At 50.3% G+C, this 14,700-nt stretch overlaps 1 protein-coding gene across 7 annotated transcripts in view; it reads right to left on the reverse strand.

The window, feature by feature from the left end:
- The window catches only part of SHD (Src homology 2 domain containing transforming protein D), a 46,550-nt gene that overhangs the window by 18,455 nt on the left and 13,395 nt on the right, over window positions 1–14,700 (reverse strand). For 5 of the 7 annotated variants that reach the window (XM_077331911.1, XM_077331912.1, XM_077331915.1 and 2 more), the window contains 2 exons: window positions 13,892–14,119; window positions 5,296–5,379 (listed from right to left, as the gene is read on the reverse strand). In XM_077331911.1, the coding sequence (XP_077188026.1) occupies window positions 5,296–5,379; window positions 13,892–14,119 (312 nt within the window). The remainder of the gene's footprint in view (window positions 1–5,295; window positions 5,380–13,891; window positions 14,120–14,700) is intronic. The other 2 variants (XM_077331916.1, XM_077331917.1) reach the window with 2 other exon arrangements.

The following is a 14,700-nucleotide window of genomic DNA, read 5'->3' on the forward strand; positions in this document are numbered from 1 at the left end:
AACTTCTTAGAACTCCGCATGCCTGCTTAAAATGGTGGAAGAGAGCAACGCACTTTACACATGACTCTCCTCCGCCTGTCAGTCATGCCAGGCAGTCAATCACCTTTCTCCATGTTTTAAAGGGCTATTTTTTTAAAGTAAAACTTCTCGGTTGAGACGCTTATGCATTTGATCATAGATGCATAGTGTTTTTTTTAATGCCACCCCCTTTTGGAATTATGAGCCTTGAATCTTTTAAAAATTAATCTTGAGCCTGATTTTTTTTTGGGGGGGAGACTTTAGAGAGACATGCTTTGTGTTTTAATGGGGGGAGGGTTGCTTTGTCTGAATGATTTAATGCCTATATATTGCTCCAGACAGTTTGCTTCAAAACAAAAAAAAAAACATCCACAGGAGAAGGGAAAGGGAGGTGGGTACGAGAGCAGGAACTGGAGGCGGAGATAGCGCTACTTCAGCTCCACACATTTCCTTGGTGTTTGGCTTGCTGGTTGCTCTCCTTTAACTTGCGCTACATAGTACTTGAAAGTGGAGGATGTAGCTACCGGTTTGCTGGTTGGACACTGGATGTTGGCGACGTCATGCAAAATGCCAAAAATATGGCGTCTGCAGAAGGTAAGCATTACACTATATTTACCAGGTGCGGAATGGCCCTCAATCTCTCCCTCTCAACAGGAGAATTCCCAGAAGGACTAAAAAGGGATGTGGTATACCCGTTGCTCAAAAAACCATCCTTGGATTCATGGGATCCTAACAACTACTGCCCTGTCTCGCATTTAGCGGTTCTGGGGAAGTTGGTTGAAAGGGCCGCTGTGGACCAAATATCAGCATTGTTGGAGGAACTTCAGCCCTTGACCAATTTCAGTCGGGTTTCCGGCCTGGCCATGGGGTAGATAGCACTAGCTGCTCTGACGGACGACCTCCACCACCAGCTGGATTGAGGTGGGTCAGCTGGTACTATTAGATCTGTCAGCAGCATTGGACACAGTCGATCATGAGCGCTTAGCTCATCGCCTCACCAACACCAGGATACGGGGGACAGCCCTTAAATGGCTGATCTTCAGGGTTGTGGACAGAGGGCAGCAATAGGAGAGTGTCTAATCGTCACCAGCTCACATGAGGAGTCCCACAAGGAGCAGCCCTCTCTCTTATCCTATTTAATATGTTCATGTGATCTCTTGCTCAGCTGGTGCAGAGGTTTGGGCTGCGCTGCCATCAATATGCAGATGACACCCAGCTCTTCCTCCTGATGGATGAACACCTTGACTCTCCCCCAGAAGCATTAGCCAGCTGCCTGGAAGCAGTGAGAAAATGCTTCATTGGCTCAACCCTTCAAAGATGGAGATCCTGTGGCTTGGTAGGAAGGGACCATGTGAAGAAGTGCATCTGCTCACCCTGGACACTGTGTAGCTCTTAGTGACTCACTCCACCAGGAACCTGGGCATGGTCCTGGATGCTTCCCTTACAATGGAAGCCCAGGTCACAAAGGCATTTTACCACATCTGCCAAGCCAAGCTACTAGCGCCCTACTTGGCCCCAGAACACCTACCCACAATGATCCATGCAACGATCCATGCAACTGGACTTCTGCAACTCGCTCTACGCAGGCCTACCCTCATTCTTGATCCAGAAACTACAACTGGTGCAGAACACTGTGGCCAGGATTCTCAACAATACACCATGGAGATCCCACATCCAGCCTGTACTCCAACAACTCAGCTGGCTCCCAATTGAATTCTGGATTAGGCTTAAGGTTTTGGTTCTTACCTTCAAGGCCATACGTGGTCTGGGCCCAGTGTACCAGGGATACCCTCTATCTGCTTATACTCCCAAAAGAGCTCTATGCTCCACCACCTCTGGCTGGTGATCCCTGGCCCCAAGGAAGCACGTTGGACCTCAACAAGGGCCAGAGCTTTTTCTGTCCTGGCCCTCATCAGGTGGAATTAACTCCCTGAAGAGATCAGGGCCCTGTCCAAACTCCCACAATTTTGCAGAGCTTGCAAAAGGGAGCTCCTCCACCAGGCATTTGCTCGAGGCCAACCAAGAAACAACATCCGCTGGTCATCCTCCCCCCAACACCCCTTCCATGACTGAATATGACTGAACCTACCTAAGGGTTCTGTCAAAGTTACCATTCCTGTTGAAATATTGTTCTAGTTGATATGTTATGATCGTTATATTTGTTATGATGTTCTATGTAATTACCCTATGAAGTTTTATGTAAACCACCCAGAGCCATATGGAAGGGCAGTATAAAAATCTAAATAAATAAATAAATAAGAGAGAATAGCTCCTGGAGAATAGCTGCTGGGAGTCTGCTTCAGGTTTGTTCATGGTGCTGGAATTCTTGTTCTTGCATGCACCTTCTCTGCTTATACACTTCTGTATAATACAGAAGTGATGCATGATGGAAGGATTCTGTTCCTGTTAGCTTTCATGGTTAGTGACTGCTTTGTAGAGAGTTAGAGCGTCTCTGGTCATGTTTATGTCAGTCAGAAAAAAATAAAATAACCTTTGCTTCGATATTGAGAATGTCAGAAAAGTAACAGTATAACAGAACCAAATTGAAACTTGATGTAAACAGAAAAGTAAAGTTTCTCTGAAACTAGTTTTACCTCAGAAAATAGTTACTGCTGAAGCTTTATGTTTGAACATTTTAAGGTAAAGGTAAAGGTATCCCCTGTGCAAGCACCGAGTCATGTCTGACCCTTGGGGTGACGCCCTCCAGCGTTTTCTTGGCAGACTCAATACGGGGTGGTTTGCCAGTGCCTTCCCCAGTCATTACCGTTTACCCTCCAGCAAGCTGGGTCCTCATTTTACCAACCTCGGAAGGATGGAAGGCTGAGTCAACCTTGAGCCAGCTGCTGGGATTGAACTCCCGGCCTCATGGGCAGAGCTTTCAGACTGCATCTCTGCTGCTTTACCATTCTGCGCCACAAGAGGCTCTTACTATGTATTTATTCTTACTACAGAAGATTATATAGTTTATCTTTCAGATCAAAAGATAATCGACAAGAAAGAGCTGTTGTCCCCTGGCAGTTTTATTATACAATTTCCCTCATTTCTATCTGGGAGTTAGTGCAAGTTCACCAACTTTCATAAAGATTTTGTCCTGTTTTTACAATTCAGATACTGATAGAAATCAAAATCGCAGTATCATCCTCAATATTTACCATTAGACAAGACATTGCTCCCCCTCCCCCAAAATAGGTTGGCAGGGTGGAGTATCTAAGTTAAAGGTAAAGGTATCCCCAGTGCAAGCACCGGGTCATGTGGGGTGACGCCCTCCAGCGTTTTCATGGCAGACTCAACACGGGGTGGTTTGCCAGTGCCTTCCCCAGTCATTACCGTTTACCCCCCAGCAAGCTGGGTACTAATTTTACCGACCTCGGAAGGGTGGAAGGCTGAGTCAACCTTGAGCCAGCTGCTGGGATCGAACTCCCAACCTCATGGGCAGACAGCTTCAGACAGCATTTCTGCCTCTTACCCCTCTGCACCACAAGAGGCTCTTCCGAGTATCTAAACAATGCAAAATCGGGTTCCAGAGAGAGGCAAAGAGCAGTGCAAATTGGTGGGCGATACCCACAGGCCACAGAACACACTCAGAAAATTATCGACATGCAAGCTGGCATGAGACATGCGTGACTGGCAAGTTGGAGAAATGAAAAAGAAGAGAAGAGAAAAGAGGAAGGAGGAGGACGGGGAGGGGGGGGAACAACCCCAAGGCACAGAGACGTGCTAGGGGGAACAAGGTACCTCGGAGAGAGAAGTCTTTCCAAATCCCTCCTGCCCCTGAGCAGCTGGTCCTTCACCCCTAAACCAGCCAAGCACATTTACGGAAAATGCTCTCAATCCAGCAACCTGTTTTTTTATTGGTGTTCAAGGAAAATAAAGCTCCGAGCTGAAAAACCCATTCCTTGCCAGCAGATCCATGGGTCTGAAGTTCTGGAAGTGGGTGATTTCTCCTGCATCCTGATGCACTCCAAAATGACAACCAAGGCTGGATCTGGGTGATCTGGGGCCTGGGGACCAAGCCCTAGGAGGAAAGGCTGAGCGACCTGGGCATGTTCAGCCTGCAGAAGAGGGGGTTGAAAGGGGATAGGATTGCTGTCTTGAAGTATTTGAAAAATTGTCACTTGGAGGAGGGCAGGGAAACATTCCTGTTGGCAGCAGAGGACAGGACCCTCAATGGGTTTAAACTACATTACTTGTGTTGTTTGTTTACTTACCTATTTATAGAACACCCATATCAAGCCTGTTGTGTACAATGGTATCACCTAGGTATCAGGGGGGGAAATTTCACAGTCAGAGTCAGCTGCCGAAGGAGGTAGGGAGCTCCCCCTCACGGGTAGTCTTGTTGGACTGCCAGTAGTTGGACAGATCCTTCTCCTGGATGCTTGAGGCTGACCCTGCATTGAGCAGGGGGTTGGACTAGATGGCCTGTATGGCCCCTTCCCACTCTAGGATTCTATGAGTATAGTTTAGCAGTGGGTTGGCCTGCCTAAGGAGGTGGGGAGTTCCCCCTCACTGGTGGTCTTCAAGCAGCAGTTAGACAGATGCTTATCCTGGATGCTTGAGGCTGACCCTGCATTGAGCAGGGGGTGGGACTAGAGGGCCTGTGTGGCCCCTTCCCACTCTAGGATTCTATTATTCCTAGCCAGCCCCCAGTCTCATCTTAAAACAGCTCTTCCCCCTACATTTTCTCTTCAATACTGGGAATACCTCTTGCCGACCCCATCCAGCCACCATATATAAGAATTATAAGGGTTTCTCTGGCTGTACTCCTTCAACTGGCAGGCCAAAATATGAATGTGCACTCCCTGCCATTCTTGTCTCTGGATCCCTGAGGACTAGCCCCATTCAGGTGTGAAACTAGATTATCTTTCCATGTAGACTTTGATTTTATCAGAGGAACCCCCTTGCCATTCCTCACTGGTGTCCTGCCCCGCCATCAAGGACTTTAAAACAAAGCCCAAAAGAGCCCGATGCTCCCTCCCCAGTCCAGAGATATACTATTGGGAAGCTATATCCATTGGATGTCTGCCTGCTTGCATAAACCTTTTGACCCTAAACTAGGAAACCTGGGACCACCCCCTGAACCTGGAGTCAAGTGACTGCTGCTCCAGCAATAGCTATCTCCCCACCACCACCACCCTCGCCTGCACACACACACACACACAATGTCCTTGTGTCCCCCATGCACTGAGGAGGAAGAAGGGGAGAACAGAATTCTCAGTGGCAGGAAAAACAGCAAATGGGAGGGGGATGTGGGGGGGAGGGGTTAAAACAAGACATCACCTTCTGGATCTAGGGGTTCCTCTGTCCCCATGAGCTGTCCCACCGGTGGTGGCCAGGGCAGAACTTTAGCCTCCTTAATGTCTACTGCAGGGGAGAGGAGGAGAACCAGATGGGAGGAGGAGTGGGGAGAAAGCAGGGGAGGGGAGAGAAAAGGAGATCATGGGCAAATGGGGAGGGGGGTGAGGGCCAGGTGTTTACAGGAAGGGAGAGGTGAGAAGGGGGGGAGGACCCCAGGAGAGGAGGGGAAGGGAGAGAAGGATGCAGGTAAGAGGAGAGGAGAGATGGAAGATGGTGGGAAAAGGAAAGAAGGCAGGTGAAAGGGGAAGAGAAGCAGAAAAGGGACGAGGGGGGGAGCAGGGGAGACAAAACAGACATGATAAAAAGAAAAGATCGAATGACAGACAGACAAGGGAAGAACGGCAGCTGTCCTTCCCTCTCCCGCCTCTTCCCCTTCAGTCATCCCTAAAGGTTCCCCTCAAATGCTCAGGGGCTAACTGAGTTCCCCCTCCCTAAAGGGTCTCTTTCTCCCTCCCGCCTTGTACAATTGGGGGGGGGGAGCGCAGGGTGGGTTAATAAGTCCCTCTTTGTACCAAATTTCCTTCATAGTTTGTGAAAGGAGTAAGAGAAGAATCTCCCTTGCCTGCATTTCTTTTCCCCATGGGAAACAGACAAGCATACTGGAAGGACTCATGCAGAGATACATCAGGCAGCCTCTTCCAAAGTTACCCAGACGGCTCACAGCAAGCAAACCAGACTCAGGCAAAGATGCGACAGGGAGCCCTCCCCAAGAACAGATGATTCCTACTGCATTCCCCCCCATAATTTTTTTGAATGATCCTATCATGTCTGGTCACTGGACCAAATTCGGAAACCCACGCAGTTTCCGAAAAGCTATCTGCAGTGACGGCAGCTTCTGCTGGGAGACGCTCTCACTGGCTAAACCAGGTTGCCAATGGCGTCATGCCCCTCAGCTGCGTGGCTCGAGTCCCAGCCACGGGGACCCTGGACAAAGAGGCTTTCTTCATATTAGATGTAGGTTCCTCTCCCTGTTCCCCCCTCCCAATTAGAGACATCTACCACACTAACGAGCCTCTTGTGGCGCAGAGTGGTAAGGCACCAGAAATGCTGTCTGAAGCTGTCTGCCCATGAGGCTGGGAGTTCAATCCCAGCAGCCGGCTCAAGGCTGACTCAGCCTTCCATCCTTCCGAGGTCGCTAAAATGAGTACCCAGCTTGCTGGGGGGTAAACGGTAATGACTGGGGAAGGCACTGGCAAACCACCCCGTATTGAGTCTGCCATGAAAACGCTAGAGGGCGTCACCCCAAGGGTCAGACATGACTTGGTGCTTGCACAGGGGGTACCTTTACCTTTACCACACTCACAGTTAACTGTAGAAATGCATGAGAACATCTTTCTTGCATGTTTGGAAGGAGGCAGTGACTCTGGAAGGGTTTCATCAAGCAGCCTCTTCCGAAGCAGGACAATTCCATTATCTGTATATAGCCCACCTGATACAAAGACCCAACAGGTCTAGCCACACCCACAGAGCTGAGGCTAGTCAAGCCAGAACACTGACTTCTGCTGAGGCACAACGGGCAGCCTCTTCTGAGGGCAGGCCATTGTGCTGCAGTTTGGCCTCAGGAGAAACTGAACACCCCAGGGGCCACACCGACAAAGAGAGGGGTCAAGGGAAGACCCACCCAGATCAGAGACTCAGGCAGAGACAGGGTACTTACACATAGAATCATAGAGTTGGAAGGGGCCATACAGGCCATCTAGTCCAACCCCCTGCTCAACGCAGGATCAGCCCTAAGCATCCTAAAGCATCCAAGAAAAGTGTGTATCCAACCTTTGCTTGAAAACTGCCAGTGAGGGGGAGCTCACCACCTCCTTAGGCAGCCTATTCCACTGCTGAACTACTCTGACTGTGAAATTTTTTTTCCTGATATCTAGCCTATATCGTTGTACTTGTAGTTTAAACCCATTACTGCGTGTCCTTTCCTATGCAGCTAACAGAAACAGCATCCTGCCCTCCTCCAAGTGACAACCTTTCAAATACTTAAAGAGGGCTATCATGTCTCCTCTCAACCTCCTTTTCTCCAGGCTGAACATTCCCAAGTCCCTCAACCTATCTTCATAGGGTTTGGTCCCTTGGCCCCAGATCATCTTCGTCGCTCTCCTCTGTACCCTTTCAATTTTATCTTCGTCCTTCTTGAAGTGAGGCCTCCAGAACTACACACAGTACTCCAGGTGTGGTCTGACCAGTGCCGTATACAATGACATCTTGTGATTTTGATGTTGATACAGCCCAAAATGGCATTCACCTTTTTTACCGCTGCATCACACTGCCTGCTCATGTTTAGTTTACAATCCACAAGTACCCCAAGGTCTCGTTCACACACAGTGTTACCTAGAAGCGTACCCCCCATCCAGTAGGTCCATCTGACCTTCAGATTGGAAACAGCATCCTTTGCCAAATCACAGCAGGGGGGTGGGGGGGTGGGCCAGGGAGGAGAGATTTATAATGCGGCTCCATAGAGAGCGGGGAAGAGCGTGGTTCTACCTGGCACATTAGGAAGCAAAAAGGCACCTGCGCAGAGGTTTCACGCTGCTCTCCAGCTCATTCCACCGTGACGTGAAGCGCAAAGAGAGCCACCCAGCCAGCCTGACAAAAAAATTTCCAGCCATTCGGCATGATGAGATGCGAGGAGGACAGAGAAGGGATCCTTTCCAAGCGCCTCCCCCGCCCCCCCCCAAGGAAGACCAGCGGGCCCTCCCCCCCCCCCACGCCTCCGGCTTTATTAAGAACAGTTTATGCTTCTCTGATCACCAGCAGGAGCCCACATCCATCTTCAGTGGCCCTGAATAAAGTCAAGCTGGGCGGTCTGTGGGGAGGAGAGGCAACTCCAGAAGCCATTCGGAAATGGATCTGAAACATTTTTAAAAGCTTTCTCTCACTCAATTCAGAGCTGGCTACGGGAAGGAGGAGCTAGTTTTTCCATGCCCTGCTTTTCACTACCCGAAGGAGCCTCAAAGCAGCTTACAAACACCTTTCCCTTCCTCTCCCCACAACAGGCTCCCTGTGAGGGAGGTGGAGCTGAGAGAGCCCTGAGAGAAATGCTGGGCAAAACAGCTCTGAGAGAACGGTGCCTGGCCCAAGCTGGGGAGAAGTGGAGGAATCAAACCCAGCCCTCCAGAGCAAAGTCTGTCTGCTGCTCTTAACCATGACCCCATGCTGGCTTTGCACAGAAACCTCAGAAAGAACTCGGCAAAACTGCAGTCCTCCACATATTCGGCTGAGGGGCATCACTCAGCACTCAGGGTACGCCCTCCCTAAAAGTCCTCTAGTCTCTTTTTCAAACACTGGTCTGTAGCAGTGGCCCTTCCCAGGGGCTGCCCACCTCCAGGAGGCAGAACAGGAATGCCCTGTCAGTTGAGCGTGCAGCCAAAAAGCGAACAAACTGGCAGTAAGGCCTTCATTGTAAAAGGTAAAGGTACCCCCTGTGCAAGCACCGGGTCATGTCTGACCCTTGGGGTGACGCCCTCTAGCAGACTCAGTGCGGGGTGGTTTGCCAGTGCCTTCCCCAGTCATTACCGTTTACCCCCCAGCAAGCAAGCTGGGTACTCATTTTACCCACCTCGGAAGGATGGAAGGCTGAGTCAACCTTGAGCCGGCTGCTGGGATCGAACCCCCAGCCTCATGGGCAGACAGCTTCAGAGAGCATTTCTGCCACTTACCAGTTATTATTTCAAGGGCTCCTCCACAGTGAAAAGGTTGACAAAGGCTGCTATAGATGCCGAAGGGTGGGAGAATGCGTGAAGAGCACAAGAGGGAAGCCAGACGGCCCTGTGGAGGAGCTGGCACCATCCTCAGGGGCTCTTAAAACCTTGGGGAGCTCATTTGGGACCCTTATCTGGCAAGCTGGCACCCAGAGGACTCCTCAGGAGATGTCTTGGTCCCCCAGCAAGAGGGGGAAAGGTGGAATTTGCAGGCGGCAGGCTGTGTGTGTGTGTGTGTGTGTGTGTGTGTGTGTGTGTGTGTGTGTGTGTGGAGGGAGGCATAAATTATTTGTACTTTAAAAGATCACCCTTCCATTGAGTCACTAAGTTCTGTGTTTTTGTTACCTGAAATGATATTAAGGGGGAAATGTTAAAATGTTCTATTCTCTTCGAATTCTTGCAGGATTCCTTCCAAGTTCTGACCCACAGAACCCACAAACTGAGGTGACGCAGGCAGAACGGAGCACAGCTGGTGGAGAGCCAATAAGTGATGGTGCGGGGGACATCAGCCACAGTGGGCCACACTAGTAACCCCAGGCCCGGGGCCCTTATTCCTAGCCCCCTTTCTTTCGATGCAAGGCTTTACTAGATCCTCTTGTGTCTAAAGGTAGAGCAATACCTGCTGGCTAACAAACGTCACAAAATAACATGTCTTTGTGAAAAGGTGCACCCTCCGTAGCCCAGGTTTGCGCAACCAGGGTTTTGGGAACCCCTGGGGTTTCGTGATGGTCCTGAAAGGGTTTCCCAAAAAGGTGGAAGTTAATGAATTGTTCATATATGTTTTAAATTTGTTAAACATTTATCAGGTGATATGAGCATATATGAGCCTCTTGTGGCACAGAGTGGTAAGGCAGCAGAAATGCTAGCTGAAAGCTCTGCCCATGAGGCTGGGAGTTCAATCCCAGCAGCCAGCTCAAGGTTGATTCAGCCTTCCATCCTTCCGAGGTTGGTAAAATGAGTACTTAGCTCGCTGGGGGGTAAAACAGTAATGACTGGGGAAGGCACTGGCAAACCACCCCGTATTGAGTCTGCCATGAAAACGCTGGAGGGCGTCACCCCAAGGGTCAGACATGATTCGGTGCTTGCGCAGGGGATACCTTTACCTTTACCTTTACCTTTATGAGCATATATGGTGATGTTGATCTGTTCCCCCCTCCCAACTTTTTAAACCTTATTCACAGGTTTTCTCCTGTTTGTATTATATACTTAGTTTTTTAAACTGTAATTTTGGAGTAGAAGGATCAGGTATGACATACACCCAGTATGCCAACAGACTGTCTACAGCAGGCTGAAAAAGAGGGAGGGATGGTTGGAGGCCCCTCCACTCAAATTGGTGGCACATGTTCAAAAGAGCATTCACTTTTTTCTACCCTCAAACATTTGAAAAACGGATTGTTATTGCTCTACGTATGCACCTTCCTGCATAGCTCTCAGGCACCATGTTTGCACAGAGAAGAAATCAGTACAGGAAACAAAACTTGAAAATAGGGGTTTTTATTCAGTGGGACCAGGGGGGCTGCGTGGAGCCTCACCTAGTTTGTCAGGGTGACTTAATGCTTGTTGAGTCTGGACTGCCAAGTCCCAGTTGTCTCCCTTCTTCAGACCTCCCCTGTGCATCAGGGTGAGATAAACAGGGTTGCCAGCTCCAGGTTGGGAAAAACCTGGAGACCCTGGAGGTGGAACCTGCAGAAGGCGGAGTCAGGGGAGGGAAGAGACTTCAGCAGGGAATGAGGCCATAGTGTCTTCCTTCTGTGCAGCCATTCTTTCTGGGGACAGTGATCTCTGTTGCTTGAAGATGAGCTGTAATTCTGAGGGATCCCCAGGTCCCCCCTGGAAGTTGGCATCCCCAGAGAAAAAGCATGGCCTCCCTTCAGGACTCCCAAAGCCAACCATGTCTGTCTTTTGTTGCATTTACCCTTCTGCGGGTACCGTCCTGCAGACAGGCAAAACTGACACCTGCCCCTCTTCGGACGTCTTACGGCCCCCACCTGAGGAACTGGCCTCCCAGAGGAGCTCTCCCACTTGCCGGGCTTTCTGCAAACTGTGCAAAGCAGACCTGCTCAGGAGGGCTTTTGGCACAGATCAACAGGACGGCATAGGAGCAATCTGCTCAGAAAGCTGCCTTGGCCAAGGGACAGGGACAGTGGCCTCAGGGGCTTGTGTTGCTGCCAGGCCATGGGGGTCTGCTCCAGACCAGGTCGCTTCTACTGCACTCATTGGGTTATGCTCACTAGCTCATGATTTCTTTTCGCTCTGAGAGCCAGCATGGGGCTGTGGCTAAGAGAGGCTGCCTCTAATCTGCAGAACCAGTTTGATTCCCCACTCCTCCTCCACATGCAGCCAAATGGGTGGCCTCGGGCCAGACTCAGCGCTGTCAGAGCTCTCTCAGTCCCACCTACCTCACAAGTTGTCTGTTGTAGGGAGGGGAAGGAAGACAACCGGAAGCCGCTTTGAGACTCCTTCGGGTAGTGAAAAGCAGGGGACAAAAAAAACATCTTCTGTCTTGAGATGACTCCAGTTTCTGCAGCCGAAGTGAGCCCTCTTGTTCTGTTCATGACTTGACCCGCCCTCTGTGTAATACCCCTGGCATCTCAGCAAGACAGGCAGACTATAGATAGCCAAACTGAACACTTAAGTACCCAGCTCCCACCCCACAGACTGGGAATGAGATCCAAGCACTTCTGAGCATCTTCTGGTGCCATGATCGCCATGTAATGTGAGCACCTAGATTCAAGACCAGAAGCACCTTTGGAGGCCAACAGGGTCTTCAGGTATCCCCTGAAACTCTTGTTGGTCTCTCTGGTGCTCCTCAACGTGAGTTTAGCAGCTCTTCTGCAGAACAACATTGCTCCTGTCTGAAACTCTGGATGCGAAGGTGCCAAGCCAGAGCACACATCCTACGGTGCCAGATTTTCCATGGGCCCTGCGACATTGGCCCTGGTGCATACATTGCCCAAGGGAGGGAACCGGTGGTGCAAGCACACGTCAACAGCCAGCCCCCCTGCAAAAGAGCCCTGCTGACCAGATGCAACGCTATGCAAGGTGCTGATCCTTCGGGGTCACAAGTCACATGAGAAGGGGCACAAACAATGGGGAGCATTGTTCAGCAGCACAAACAATGTTCAGCAGCACAAACAATGGGGAGCATTGTTCAGCAGCACAAACAATGGGAAGCATTGGTTTGTGTCACAGAGACGCGAAAGAGAAATCAGAAGAAGAGATTTTTTTGCACCCCACTTTTTACTACCCGAAGGAGTCTCAAAGTGGTTTCCAAACACCTTTCCCTTCCTTGCCCCACAGCAATATCCTGTGAAGTAGATGAGGCGAAGAGAGCTCTTGGAGAGCTGTGACGGGCCCAAGGTTACCCAGCGGGCTACACGTGGAGGGCAGCGAATCAAACCCAGTTCTCCAGATTGGAGGCCGCCACTCTTAGCCGCTACACCAAGCAGAGGGGTTCATTGGACTGAGAAACGCTGGCTGGCCAATAACAGAGGCAAAGCGGTCATAGGGGAACTTTGGGGAGGAGGCTGAAATCGAGTAGGAAGAGCTGAACAGGATTCAGATATAGCCACTGGCTTGTGATAGTGAGACTCTTGTGTTAATTTGCTCATGGACTGGAGCGCAACAGGTACTATTTTAACCAGACCCAGCTCCCCTCTCCCAATTATTCCGAGTTCAGGTCTAAGATTGTTTGGCTCAGGTTTTCAACACGCATTTCAAAACCTGCTTGTCTTTCAGTTTCTGTTTGATTTCTCCCTTCTCCATCTCTGACCCTGAGAACAGAGTTCTGCCTAATCTGTGCTGTGGAGCATTTAATGTTCTATGCTGAATTCAACTATGTGCAGAAAAAAACGTGAGTCACCATTTATGGCATAGAAAGCGGGATAAAAATGCTGTGGCAAATAAGTGAAGTGTTTGAAAAATTTGCCCAACTCCTTTCTGAAATTTTGGCCCCCGTTCTTTCAGACATTCCTTTGTGGTCACGAGGGCTAGAACCTTACATTGTTTTTAAATGTGGGATGCTCAGGATCCTGAATGTTATGTCTAGATACTGCATCCTGCACACCTATGGGAGTAAACACTCCACCACCAAGCAATCAGCTCTCAACACCCCTTTGAGCATATCTTTGCACCCATGAGGACTAGACACATGTGCACTTTTTATGACAAAGGACATTAAGGTTCTCAAAAAGCAGAAATTTGCTCCCAAAGAAGTAGTAAGCAGTGACTCATCCCTTGCCCTTGTCAGTCCTGAAGGGGCTGCTGGACTCTGGCTCTTTTCTCCTGCTACAAACAGACTAACACAGCTGCCCATCTTGATCTAGCTGCACCAGAATGGTATACTTAGTTCTGTGCTGTTGCTTTCTAGAGCATGGGTCGTCAACCCCCGGTCCGCGGCCCGGTACCGGGCCGCTAAGGCCATGGTATCGGGCCGCCAGCGGCCACACCTGCCTTCCCCCCCTGCAGCGAGAGGGTGGAAGAGGCAGGCGCGGCCGCTGGCACGCCAGCAACGCATACGTGCACGTGCGGAGCCACCGAGCATGCGCGTTTGCGCCCCCTGCTGGCAAAAATGCGCACGTGTGGCTGTTCTGCGCATGCACGTTAGCGCCACCTAGGGGCAAAAACACGCATGTGCGGCAACTGCGTGTGCGCGTTTACGTGCAGCTGCTGTGGCCGGGCCGCTGGCTCTCTCCCACCCTCAGAGGCGGTCCCCGACTACAAGAAGGTTGGGGACCGCTATTCTAGAGTATCACAATATACACCCCCCACCACTACCACCCTAGGACCCTCAGTGAACAGGCACGCTAGACCCTCACCTGCAAAAGCTCGAGAAATGTGGTTCTTCTTCCACTCCCACGGCTGGTCGTACTCATCCGCTGGCCTCTCATCATCCTGGGGCAGACGGCTCTCGCGGGGTTTATCGGCAGAGGAGCCCTCCAGGTTGGCCTCTGGTTCCTTCTCCTCATAGGGGGTGTCGTACAGCTGTAGATCCTTTCGGGATTTCTTCACTTTTCTCTCCTCCCTGTCGTTTTGGCGCTGGAGATCTAAAAAATGGAAAACTGTTAGGTGCCAGGAAAGACAGATCATGTTAGCAGTGTGGGAGTGGGTGCAGACACAAACTGAACCCACAGATTGGAGAAGCACATATGAATGATAGTCAGGTGGGTTGCCACGTTTAAGACCTGCAATGTTTAATTCTGGGTATAAGGTTTCGTGTTCTCAAATTTGGGCGTCCCAGATCCCAGTTCCAAACTATGAGTGCCACTTTCACAAATTATTGTTTAGCATTCAAACACACATGCGCATGCATATATGCAGGTAAATATAAGACAATAAAACAAGCCCTGCTTCCTGGTTCCCACAGTGATCTGCCTGCTATCTCCACAGAATCAAGAGCCAGATGAGGGCTGCTTCACCCAGATCCAGTGCAAGGACAGCCTGCACAAGGATTCCTGTCTTCCCAGGTTTCTCTTGCCCTAGCAACCATTTCCAACCCTGGGAAAATAGATTCTCAGGGCTTGCTAGGACTGCCAACCTCCTGGTGGTACCTGGAGATCTCCCAAAGTTACAGGTGATCTCTGAGTCACACAGAGCATTTCCCCTGAGGAGAACTGCTGCTTTGCAC

Source organism: Paroedura picta, chromosome 4, assembly GCF_049243985.1.
Source record: "Paroedura picta isolate Pp20150507F chromosome 4, Ppicta_v3.0, whole genome shotgun sequence".
Taxonomy (NCBI): Eukaryota; Metazoa; Chordata; class Lepidosauria; order Squamata; family Gekkonidae; genus Paroedura; species Paroedura picta.